Source organism: Vulpes vulpes, chromosome 10 (genome assembly GCF_048418805.1).
Source record: "Vulpes vulpes isolate BD-2025 chromosome 10, VulVul3, whole genome shotgun sequence".
NCBI classification, from domain to species: domain Eukaryota; kingdom Metazoa; phylum Chordata; class Mammalia; order Carnivora; family Canidae; genus Vulpes; species Vulpes vulpes.
The window spans coordinates 28764158-28775986 of record NC_132789.1 but is presented as its reverse complement, the minus strand read 5'-3'; the positions used below and the strand labels follow the sequence as shown (position 1 = coordinate 28775986).

At 49.8% G+C, this 11829-nt stretch overlaps 2 protein-coding genes across 7 annotated transcripts in view; both read left to right on the top strand.

Moving 5' to 3' along the window:
• The first annotated feature begins 1551 nt into the window (after positions 1-1551).
• DDT (D-dopachrome tautomerase) lies at positions 1552-4025 on the top strand. Its single transcript, XM_025982733.2, has 3 exons — positions 1552-1757; positions 2033-2208; positions 3748-4025. Exons 1-3 carry the CDS (start codon positions 1650-1652, stop codon positions 3818-3820), a joined length of 357 nt encoding a protein of 118 aa, XP_025838518.1. The 5' UTR covers positions 1552-1649; the 3' UTR covers positions 3821-4025.
• Positions 4026-6368: 2343 nt separating this feature from the next.
• Positions 6369-11829, top strand: part of CABIN1 (calcineurin binding protein 1) — a 152712-nt gene continuing 147251 nt past the window's right edge. For 2 of the 6 annotated variants that reach the window (XM_025982684.2, XM_025982682.2), the window contains exon 1: positions 6369-6476. The gene's annotated coding sequence lies outside the window, so the exon portion shown is untranslated. Of the gene's footprint in view, positions 6477-6597; positions 6868-11829 lie in introns of those variants that run through there. The other 4 variants (XM_072723349.1, XM_072723347.1, XM_025982683.2 and 1 more) reach the window with 3 other exon arrangements.

The window sequence follows — 11829 nt, the reverse complement described above, 5'->3', positions numbered from 1 at the left end:
TGGACCCCAGGATTACCACCCGAACCAAAGGCAGACACCCAACTGCTGAGCCACCCAGGTGTCCCGATTTCTATGTTTTTTAAAACATATTTTATTTATGAGAGAGAGTGTGTGCACAAGCTTGGGGGGTGGGGGGGAGCCAGGGGGAGAGATAGAGCTGACTCCTTGCTCAGCAGGAAGCCTGACATATAGGGCTCCATTCCAGGACCTTAGCGGAAGGCAGATGCTTAACCTGACTGAGCCACCCAGGCACCTCCAGATGTCCATGTTTTAAGTAATACATTTTGTTTTGACTATAAAAATATAGGGTACTATATAAACATGGCTGGTAATTGGACTAGGACCTGGCTTTCACTCCATGGTGTGTAGTATTTCACTATGAGACAAGGTCGCCACAGGTGCCAGAGGCCACAAAAGCAGATGTCTGTCGGGACCAGGTAGGGATGCAGTAAACTGGAGGTTCTCTGCCCAGCCTCTCCTGAACTCACAAGTGTCACCTGGCTCCGGGTCAAGAGAAGCGCAGATCCCCACATATAACGTGAAGTCGCCTCACTTGGAAATGGTAGCAACACAGTAAAAAAGGGATGAAAAAAAATTCAGATAGAGCCTGGGAAAGGCCCCTACAGATGTGTTTCTGGTGTGTGTCCAAATCCCCATTTTGCGAAACTGAATAAAGGAAACCTCTTGTACAGTAAGGTCGGGCGGCCAGAAGGGGGGGCGCTCACACCTACTACTCCTTGCGGCCCTTTGCAACCTCGGTCGGAAGAACGAACCCAAGGGGAAGACGGTCTGAGTACTACCAGCAGGGGAAAGAAAGACCCCCTCGGTGCCCCTGCCCCCGTCCGGCCAGAGAGAGGCTGTCACAACTCAGCCATTGAAAAGCGCCTACACTCTTGATTCCCAGTTTATTCCCGCGCACTTTAAAAAAAGTTTTTTTAGTTTTATTTTTAAAAGATCTTATTTATTCATGGGAGACGCAGAGAGGCAGAGGGAGAAGCAGGCTCCTCAAGGGGAGCCCGATGTGGGATCCGATCTCCGGACCCCGGGATCACGACCTGAGCCAAAGGCGGACACTCAACACCGAGCCGCCCAGGTGCCCCGCACTTTCTGTTTTTAACAGCCCCTCCCAGCTCCTCCTTTTTTTCTGTTAAGAAGCACGTTTCTCTCCGTTTGGACTTGCCGATGGTTTTGCCTTAGGCTGCACGTCCCAAATTGCAATTCTCGGCTACCCTCGAATAAACCCATTTTTTTTCTGGTAAAATAACTGGCTCTTTCATCTTCAAGGTTAACAATCTAAGCCCGGGTTAGGAAGCCGGGGCGGCGGCGCCAGGAAGCCCTCGGGCCCGCGGGCGGGGGGAGCAGGGCCGGGGACCCTGGGCCGCCCGCGCTCCGCCGGCGCCCGGGGGGCGGGTCGCGCACCCGGGTCGCCCCCGCCCCCGAGGGGCCTTGGGACTCCGGAAATCGGCCTCGCGCCGAGGCGGGTGTAGACGGCGCAGCCAATCCCGGGGCGCTGCTGCCTGCGCAGCCAATAGGGAGCCCGGTCCCGTGGCGCCCGCCCCCGCCGCCCAGTCCGCGACCCGGGCGCCCCGACCCGCGCTCTGAGCCCGGCTTCTCCGCGGCGGCGGCGCGGCGGCTCCTTCCCGCCAGGCATGCCGTTCGTCGAGGTGGACACCAACTTGCCCGCCAGCCGTGTGCCCGCGGGGCTGGAGAAGCGGCTGTGCGCGGCCACTGCAGCCATCCTGGGCAAGCCCGAGGACGTGAGCGTGGGCCGGGCGGCACGGGGCGGGAGGAGGCTGCCGGGCTGGGGCCAGCCCCCACCCCCGGCTCTGCGTCGCAGGGCCCCCCACCCCCCCGCCCCGTCGGCCCCGTGCTGCCCTCCCTGGCCCTGACACCAGCGCGACCCCCCGGGACCCCGCCCCGAGCCTCCAGCCCTGACCCCGGGGGCCCGCGCAGGTCGCCTCTCGCCCTCCCGGGGCCTCAGCGCGAACGCGGCCTGCACCGGCTTCAGGCGAAATTTCGGTGTTGCCCGCAGCGCGTGAACGTAACGGTGCGGCCGGGTCTGGCCATGGCGGTGAACGGCTCCCCCGAGCCCTGCGCGCAGCTGCTCATCTCCTCCATCGCAGTGGTGGGCACCGCCGAGGAGAACCGTGCCCACAGCGCCCGATTCTTCGAGTTCCTCACCAAGGAGCTGGACCTGGGCCAGGATCGGTGCGTGGGGGCACGGAGAGGATGGGGGCCGTGATCCCATCCCCGAGCCCCTCCCAAGGTTGGGGGAAAGGCAGTCCTCAGCTAGGGCCCTGGGCCCGCGGATGCTGGGTCCACCCTCAGAAGGGTAGAGGAATTGAATGGATTCCTGACACTGCCGTGGTTTCCTTAACACCTGGGCAAGGTGTGACCTTCCAAACCTCGGTGAAGGTTTGGAAGGCTGTGAAGTGGGAAAGCTCTCCTTGAACTGCTCCCTGGGGGAATTGCTAGAGTCCTGGGGGATGGGGGTGCACTCTCTGTGCCTTGGCACAGGGGTAGGTTAGAATGTTATTTGTTAACAATAACAAATTGTTATTTTAGCTAACATAGCATATATGTTATTTTAGCTAACATAGCATATGTTAACATAGCATAACATAGCTAACAAAGCTATGGCCGTTTATCATCTGCCTTTAGCCTTCTCCACATCTTAGAAAATCAAGAATGATTTTCTAGGAGAACTTCTCCAGCTTGGTCAGATGTGTGACCTCTGGGCCTGTAGCCAAATAGGTCCTGGGAGACTCAGGGAGTAGTGGAAAGAAAGTTGGCTTAGATGTCTGGAGACCTGGGTTCTGAGTCCAGGACAGCTCAGGGACTCAGGGAGTGACAAACCCCGAAATGAACCACCTCTGGTTTGTAGGCTTCTCTTCTGTGACTAGAGGGGAATGTATTAATAATCACCCAAGAAGCCCGAACAGCCCCCCAACCTGGGATTCTGTGTCAGGGTTAAAGTTTCTTTCTGGGTGAAAAATATTCCTGAGCCAACCCCATGCCTATGAGGAACTAAGAGCATGAGAAACTTGAAAGAACCTTCCAGAATGGATCCTTTGTTGGCCTAAGAGGCCTAGTGAGGATTACTCCTGGGAGTGCTCAGACCTGGTCTTCAAGTCGGGATGAGGTAAAAATTGTAAGAACGATATGTAACATGTGAATGGTTACCTGTGCCAGGTTATCTATAGATACCTAACATTTGCATGTTCCCATTTGATCCACACAATCTCTGTCCCTCTGTTCATATCACCTTGTGCAGACATGCTGTCCCTGTGAGGTTTACAGATGGGAAAACCAAAGTTGTCACACCAACCCTTCCCCTACCATCCCTCAGGCTACCCCAAGTATCTTACTCTTTACCAGGAACTTCTCATCACTTCTGTGAGAGGGGCGTGTTGTGCACTCCATAGACATTAGTGGGGGGCGGGGGGGGGGTGTCAGGTCACCCTGTGTCTGGTTTTGAGGTAACTTTGAGAAAACAGAAGTGCCTGGGGGTACTGCACATGCCCCCAGGGAGCTTGCAGTTTGAGAGTGAGTGGGCTACCCACAGAGCATGCAGTGACCCTAGAGGCTCCCTTCTGCCCCTGAGGGGACACAGTGGGAGATCATTAATGGGCTAAGGTAGGCTGCTCTGGGAGTCCAGGGTAGGAGTGCCCAGCTAGCAGTCTTGGAATATGAGGCATTAGCCAAGGAGCTGATTACATGTTTTTTGCTTTTTCTTTTCTCTTGAAGGATAATTATCCGCTTTTTCCCCCTGGAGCCCTGGCAGATTGGCAAGAATGGGACAGTCATGACTTTTCTATGACTGGCACAGAGGGCACCCAAGGCATGCATCTGTCAGCTGTCTGCCCCTTCCAGAGAGACCTCCTGGCAGAGTAAGGGCCTGCTGGGTACCAGCTTCTGGTGCTCATTCATGCAGATCTGCCTGTGACCCCACAGTCATCTTCTTCCCCAGCCTCATATCAAATAAAGAGATTTTTGTCTTTCTTTTTTTCTGTCCCACCCTGAAATCTTCGTCTTTCAAACGTGACTTATTTATCTCCCTTTACCCTTCCCTGGCATTCTGGGTCACCCTGGGCATCAGGGTTGGTGTGTGAGGTGGGAACTTTAGGGAATCTGAGAGGTGAGATGTTTCCAGACTTCCAGGCCACTGTCTCATGTATTGTGTGTAGGCTTGCTCAAATCCAAGGGTGGATAGTACAGCCTGGAGGCCTGGTTTTCTATCCCCATGGGCAGGCTGGTGGAGCTGGCAGCCGGTCCAGGCTGGGTCTTCCTACAGCTTTTGCTGACCAGATGTTCCTACCCTCAGCTTGGGTTGGCCCATGTAACTTACTGCCCATGGAATGCTGTGCCCACCAGGGGAGCAGTGCGGTTGGGCTTCAGGGCCCTTTCCCGGGTATTTCCAAACTCCATCTTCTCCCATGAGTCTTACCAAAATTCCTCTGTAGCTGTGCACCTTGTAAAAGTCATGTCCTGGAATGGCAAACCTGGAAATGAAACGTCTGCCACTACAAACAGAATGAATGCAATTCCCATCTAAATACTATATTATGCTTTCACATTTTAGGGGATAGACGGGCATGGTGGGGGGAGCCCAAAAGGTGTCCTTTACAGTGACCTTCCAGATGTTTGATGCAGAGTTTACATATCATGACCCTTAGACCTGGTGGTGGGCACTGTGTTTACCTATAGTTGGAAGTCTTATCATCCTTGTACACCTTGTACGTCAGTGGAGTACCAAGTTGAGATTTTTGGTCTGTGCTGTCAACGTGGTAAAGTTAGTTCCCAATGGAACAGTTCTTGTGCTTTTGCTCTTTGTACCCGACCACTGCTGTGGACTCTCATTAAAACCTAGAGCTCGGAGTTCCTTCCTTTGGCTCCCTGGCCCAACTTTTCCTGTGCTCATTCCTTCTGCCAGCATGGTGTTCTGCTTCCCAGAGGAGCTCAGGGAATGTTCCTGGGTTGAATCTGAATGAATGGTTAAAGTGCCCAAGCAGGGATTCAGGCCTAACTCTAGCCAGGACCTTAAGGTAGTAGCCTCCTGCCTTGGTCCCACTTTGAATGTTTTTCCCCTACTGTAGTGAGAGTGAGGTCATTTGGTTGCTGTGGACGATTGTCCCCTCCCTGTCTCCACATTATCCTCACTGTGGCCCTGAACTTTGGCCCCTGGTAATACTGTGCTGCCAGAGTGATCCTACACTGCCCGTACTGTTTCTCACCTCCAAAAGCTTGCCACACAGCTCCTTGCTACGTGGGCCGCTCTTGCCATCTTTTCTCACCTGTTTCACTCCAGAGCATATTTTAAGATACAACTCAGGTGTGAGAGCTGCATCCAGGGGTGCTTGTTATCCATTAAACTTGAAACCACCTGTTTCTGCCTGGGTCCACTGCCCTCCCCCACCCAAGGCTGTACTCTCCATGTCAAGATTAGTGACTCCATTATTTTTGCAACTCCTGGTGCACAACTGAAGCTTATTGTTCTGAACTGACGCTATGAGTTCATCATGATTTTATCGCTTTTACATAAGGTCAAAGAGAAAGCCATAACATTCCTATTTAAATTTTTTTTTTTTTTTTTTTTTTTTTTTTGCTGGACTTCAGCAACTATGAATCCCAACCACTCTGAAACCTTTCCCTGAAAAACCTCTGAGCTTCCAAGGGCTTAACCTCTTTCAGCCCAAGGCCGTTTTCGGGAAACTTTCAATGCTGAATCCTCTTCAGCTTTGGAATTCTGTTACTCCCCCCCCCCGCCCCCCGTTCATTTACCTGTCTTTTTTTTTTGTGTGTGTGTGTGACTTTTATCTTTGTCTCTTAAAGATTTTATTTATTAATCACACACACAGAGAAAGGACAGACACAGGCAGAGGGAGAAGCAGACCCCATGCAGGGAGCCCGACGTGGGACTCGATCCGGGGTCTCCAGGGTCACACCCTGGGCGGAAGGCGGCGCTAAACCGCCGAGCCACCCGGGCTGCCCTTTATCTTGGTCTCATTGGCTGATTGTATCTGTACCTTTCGGGCTTCAAATCGTTTTCAGAACGAGGCGAGGCTCGGGATATATAAGGGGGAACGCCCCTCCTCCCCCGGTTCCCTCTAAGCGTCCCCAAGTGTCCCCTGCCTTCCGAGCACCTGCCCCAGGTTGTAGCAAACCGTCCTTTAGCGGCTGCTCAGGGCCAGGCGCCGAGCTCCGCGTTTCCCAGGTATTACAAGCGGCGGAGCAGGGAAGCCCGACCCACGTCGTCGGGGCGCCCCCGCCCCAAGCAGCCGGAGGGGGACACTCGCGCGCCCGCCGCTCGCAGCCCGCGAGGGCCAGGGGAGCTCGCTCGCCCGGCGGCGCGTGCGCCCTCGCTGATTGGCCAGCGGAGCCGGCACCGGAGCCAATGGGAGCGCGCCTTATTGTCAGGCGCGCAGCCGGCCGGCGCGGGGGTCGAGGCGGGCAGGCCGTTGCCTTGGAGACGCCCGGTGAGTTCCCGGGTGGCGGGCTCGGGGGCCTCCCCCGGGAGGGGGCGCGGCTCTGCTGAACGGGGGGCGGGAGAAGGGGCGCGGGCCTGGGGGGCAGCGGGCGCCGGGCCGAGGCCGGTGCGGACGCGGGAGCGGGGGGGCAGAGGGGCCCCCCGGTAGCCTGAGTGTCCCATTCGGGGAAACCGAGGCCGGAGGGCGGGAGCGGCTTGGCCGGGCCTCCTCCCCGCCCTGGCCGTCACCCTGGGGTGCCGAGGCCGGGCTCCAGCGTCGGGAGCGGTTCTCGGTGACGGCAGCGGGAGCCACCATTGGCGGTGCGTCTGCCCGGCGCTGAGCCCGGGGCTCGCCCCTTCGCTTGCGTCCTTTGACTTCACCTTCACAGCAGCCCCGAGAGGTGAGTGCTGCTGCTGCCCGTAACGCCGTGTACACGGCTGGAAACGGAGGCCCACGCGAGGTGAAGGGTCTTGTCCAGAGTCAGCCAACTAGTGGACCAGCCCAAGTCTAGACTGAAAGAAAAACATAAATGTTAAAGATTTTATTTTTGAGTAATTTTATTTTGAGTAACCCCCTGTGGGACTTGAACCTATCACCAGGAGGTCAAGAGTTGCATGCCCTAAAGGACTCAGCCCACCAGGCGCCCCTAGACTGAAAATCTTGACTGCACTGCTTCCTAGGAGGAGGAGGAGGACCCCAGCTACACACAGCCTACTGACACACTCAGGTGTCCGCACAAGTGACTTCGGAGTCACTTAATTCTTTGGGGCCTGGCTTACTATGGGTTTATGGGTCTTAACTATGGGACTTGGGGTTTCACGCAGCTAAAATTCGTTGCATGGGATCCATAACTGTGGTTACAACGAAAATATCCGGGACGCCTGAGTGGCTCAGCGCTGGAACATCTGCCTTCTCAGCTCAGGTTGTGATCCCGGGTCCTGGGATCGAGTCTCGCATGGGGCTCCCTGCGTGGAGCCTGCTTGTCCCTCTGCCTATGTCCTCTGCCTCTCTCTCTCTCTCTGTCTCTCATGAATAAAATAAAATTTTAAGAAAAAAAAAAAAAAAAACCTGAAACATGCTTTGAGTGGTCTCCTTCAGAGGTCGGCAGACTTAGGTTGTAAGTGCAGTAATATTTGTAATATTAATAGAATTATATATCAGAGTATGCTGTGAATGTAATAAACATTTATAATAGTAATTTAGGCTTAGGAGGCCTACTTTGTCTATTCCGTTCTGGCATCGTACATTGGATACAGGCAGAGACAATAGGTAAGCGAGTGGCAGTGTTCCAATACAATTTTATTTATGGACACTAAAATTTGAATCTTATGTAATTTTTATATGATTTTCGTGTGTCATGAATTTTTTCATCCATTTAAAAATGTCAGAACCATTCTTTGCTCCAAGGCAGGTTAGCTTGCAGACCCCTAGTCTAGCCCAAAACCTCATCGGGTAGAGGAAACTGAGAATCAAAGAGGGGTCTCTTAGGCCAAGCTGATGACACAGCCAAGAAGAGAGCCACAGCACAGCCTAAGATCTAGGCTTCCCGACTCCCAAACCAGAGCACGTCAGGAAATACCACCTTTTATCACTGACTGCGTCAGGGTGCTGAGTTACTCAGTGTGTGCTCTTCTTTATCATATGTTCTTAAGGCTATGGAAACCATGGCCTAACGTGTTTGGAAATTTGTGAGGTTAAATTCCTAAATATGCTATTCTGGGGTAATATGATTGCTGGGCTGGGAGTCTGAGAAAGGAATAGATATTTTCTTTCTTCCTTTCTTTATTCAATAGTTCTTGCTCCTTAGTCTCCTTAGTCCTTTTTTATTTTTTTAACGATTTTCTTTCTTTATTCGTGAGAGACAGAGAGACAAAAGACTTCGGCAGAAGGAGAAGCAGGGAGCAGCCCTGGTGGCGCAGCGGTTTGGCGCCGCCTGCAGCCTGAGGTGTGATCCTGGAGACCCTGGATTGAGTCCCACATCGGGCTCACTGCACAGAGCCTGCTTCTCCTTCTCCCTCTGCCTGTGTCTCTGCCTCTCCCTCTGTGTCTACGAATAAATAAGTAAAATCTTAAAAAAAGGAGAAGCAGGCTTCCTGCGGGGAGTCCGATGCAGGACTCGATTCCATGACCCTGGGATCATGGCCTGAGCTGAAGGCAGCCACTCAACCACTGAGCCATTAAGACATCCCAGTCTCCTTAGTCCTTAACGATTACTTAGTGTTGTCTTAGTCTTGATATTTTTCAAGAGTACTTGTCAGTAATCAGATATCAGTCTAATATCTCTCAACTTGGATTTGTCTAATGTTTTCTCATGATTCATGTGAAGTTATGCATTTTGTGCCACAATAACACAAACATTGTGTTGTCCTTAGTGCATTATACCAAGGAGTTCAAGATGCTGATGTGTCTTATAACTGGTGATATTTATCTTGATTGCTTGGTTTAGTGTCTGCCAACTGAAAAGTTCCTATAGAGTTACTAACTTTCCCTGTCCAGTTAGTAGGTATCTTGGGTGAAATACTTTGGAAGGATGGGAATTCTGGTTTTCACAAATTTATGCCCACTGACCATAGTTAGGATCCATTTGTGGGTCCCTGTGGTGTGTGCCTAAAGGTAATTATCTATTACTCTCTTCCCTTTTACATTTATTAATTCAAATTCAATTAAAGGGAGAGCTATCCCTTCTCTCATTAGTATGGGCCCCAGGGATATTCATTTTATTCCATGGGTTAAAATCTAATAAAAAAAAATCTAATGTTACCATCATTTTGTTGTACACTGTTCTGACTTTGCTTGTTCAGGATCTCCTTCAGGTTAGCTGCTGTGTCTTCTCAACAAATCCTCATCATTTTGGGGAGCATTTATTTATTTTCTGGCACCTCCAGATGTTACAGGCTCGTATTGTGTTCTCTCTGCCCCAAATCTTGAATCGCAATTCTTATCTTTAGCCTTACAATATCCAATCAAGATACTATTCTCCACAGTTACTTAAATTAGTTCTTTTCGGGCAGCCCCGGTGGCGCAGCGGTTTAGCGCCGCCTGCAGCCCAGGGCGTGATCCTGGAGACCGTGGATCGAGTCCCGCGTCAGGCTCCCTGCATGAAGCCTGCTTCTCCCTCTGCCTGTGTCTCTGCCTCTCTCTCTCTGCATCTCTATGAATAAATAAATAAAAATCTTTAAAATATATATATAAAAAATTAGTTCTTTTCTTCCGCGTACCCTTCAATGTGGTCATGTATTTGTAACACAGTATGTTCACTATTGACATTTATGTTCCATTTTGGGTTCCACCTAGATCTTAGTTGGTTTTAATTATTTTTCAAGTAGGAAGCATGACTGTGGTTATAAGAGTAAGAACTGTAACAAAGGTATACTCAGGGAAGTGTCACTTCTCCCCCCCCCACCCCTGCCATCTTGTTCCTGTTCTCCCCTACCTTTCACCCCTTTTCCACTCATCCCCTGCAGCTAACTGATATCTTTGGTGTCTGGATTATCCTTTCTTTCGCACAGATGAACAGGTGTTCATATCCGCTTCTTTTGTATATGAGAGATAGCATACTATAGATAATTGTGTTAGCTTTTTTCAATTAACAATGTCTTGAAAAATCACCCTTTGTGTTCATAGAAATCTTACTCATTTTTAAAAAGTTTTATTGAAACAATTCATACACAATTTGCCTATTCATTGGGATAAAATGTACATACAATACAGTGGTTTTTAATATTCATAGAGTTGGGTGTCACCACAATCAATTTTAGAACATTTTTATCACCCCAGAAAGAAACTCTGTACCTATTAATAGTCACTTCTCATTGCCTCCTCCCTTAGCCCTAGGCAGTCACTAGTAATTTCTGTCTATATAGATTTGCCTATTCTGGACAGTTCATATAAATGGGATCATGCAGTATGTGGTCTGTGACTGATTTCTTCCATTTAGCATAATGTTTTCATGGTTCATCCTATTGTCAATAGTTCATTAACTTTTTATGGCTGAATGATATTCTGTTTTATGAATACATCACATTTTATTTATCCAATTATCAGTTGATGGACATTTGAGTTGTTTCTACTTTTGGTTACTTTGAAAAATGCTGCTATAACATTTCCTCATTAATTTTTACAGCTGCGTATTCACTGTGTGGAAGTACCATGGTTTATCCATCCACTATACTATCTATAACTATTTAGGTTGTTTCCAGTCTCTTGAAATGACAAACAATGCTGGAATGAATAACCCTGTATATATGTATTTCATATTGTTGGAGGTGCATCTTTAGGATTGATTCCTAGAAGTAGAATTGCTGGGTTGAATGGTAAGGGCATTTGTAATTTTCTTAGCTGTTGTCAAATTCCCCTCTAGAGTGGTTGTGCCAGTTTGCATTTCCATCAGCAATGTATGAAAATAGTGCCTGTTTCCTGGCCACCTCCAACAGAACGTGCTGTTAATTTTGCCAGTGCGATAGTGATAGTGTGATAAAAATAGTGTCTCAGTGCTTTAATTTGCATTTCTCTAATTATGAGTGAGTATGAAAATTTTTTCAAGTTTGAGAGCCAGTTGTATGTCTGAGTGAATTATTTATTCACATATTTTCCCTATTTTCCTATCAGTTTTTTTTCCCCTTGGCTTATGGTATAATATTAATGTGAAATGTAATGTTTAAAAGAATTTTGTTTTTTTAAGATTTTATTTATTCATTCATGAGAGACACAGAGGGAGAGAGAGGCAGAGACCCAGGCAGAGGGAGAAGCAGGCCCCATGCAAGGAGCCTGATGCGGGACTTGATCCCGGGTCTCCAGGATCATGCCCTGGGCCGAAGGAAGGTGCTAAACCATTGAGCCACCCAGGGATCCCTAAACAATTTTTTAAAAAAGATTTTATTTGAGAGAGAGACAGAGCATGAGTTGGTTGAGGGACAGATAGAGGGGGAGAAGCAGACTCCTGTTGAGCAGGGAGGCCTGCTTGGGGCTGGATCCTAGGACCAATGACCTGAGCTGAAGGCAGACACTTGACCCTCTGAGCCACCTAGGTGCCCCTAAACTATTTTTAAGTGTACAGTTCCATGGCATTAAGTACATCCACACTGTTGTGCAGCCATCACCACCATACATCTCCAGAACTTTTATTTACATTTTCCCATACTAAAACTCTGTACCTATTAAACACTCTCCATCCTTCCCTTCCCCCCAGTCCTTGGCAACTACCATTTTACTTTCTGTCTCTATGAATTTAACTACTTTAGGTACCTCACATAAGTGGAATCATACACTGTCATTCTGTGCTGGCTTATTTCACTTAGCATATCTTCAAGGTTCATACATGTGTCAGAATGTCCTTCTTCTTTAAGGCTGAATATATTTCATT

Bases quoted from the DNA above. Each gene is read 5' to 3' on its own strand.
- DDT (XM_025982733.2), top strand. From the start codon at position 1,650: ATGCCGTTCGTCGAGGTGGACACCAACTTGCCCGCCAGCCGTGTGCCC. The intron at 1,758-2,032 runs GTGAGCGTGGGC...TGTTGCCCGCAG, and splicing joins TCCTGGGCAAGCCCGAGGAC to CGCGTGAACGTAACGGTGCG. The intron at 2,209-3,747 runs GTGCGTGGGGGC...TTTCTCTTGAAG, and splicing joins CTGGACCTGGGCCAGGATCG to GATAATTATCCGCTTTTTCC.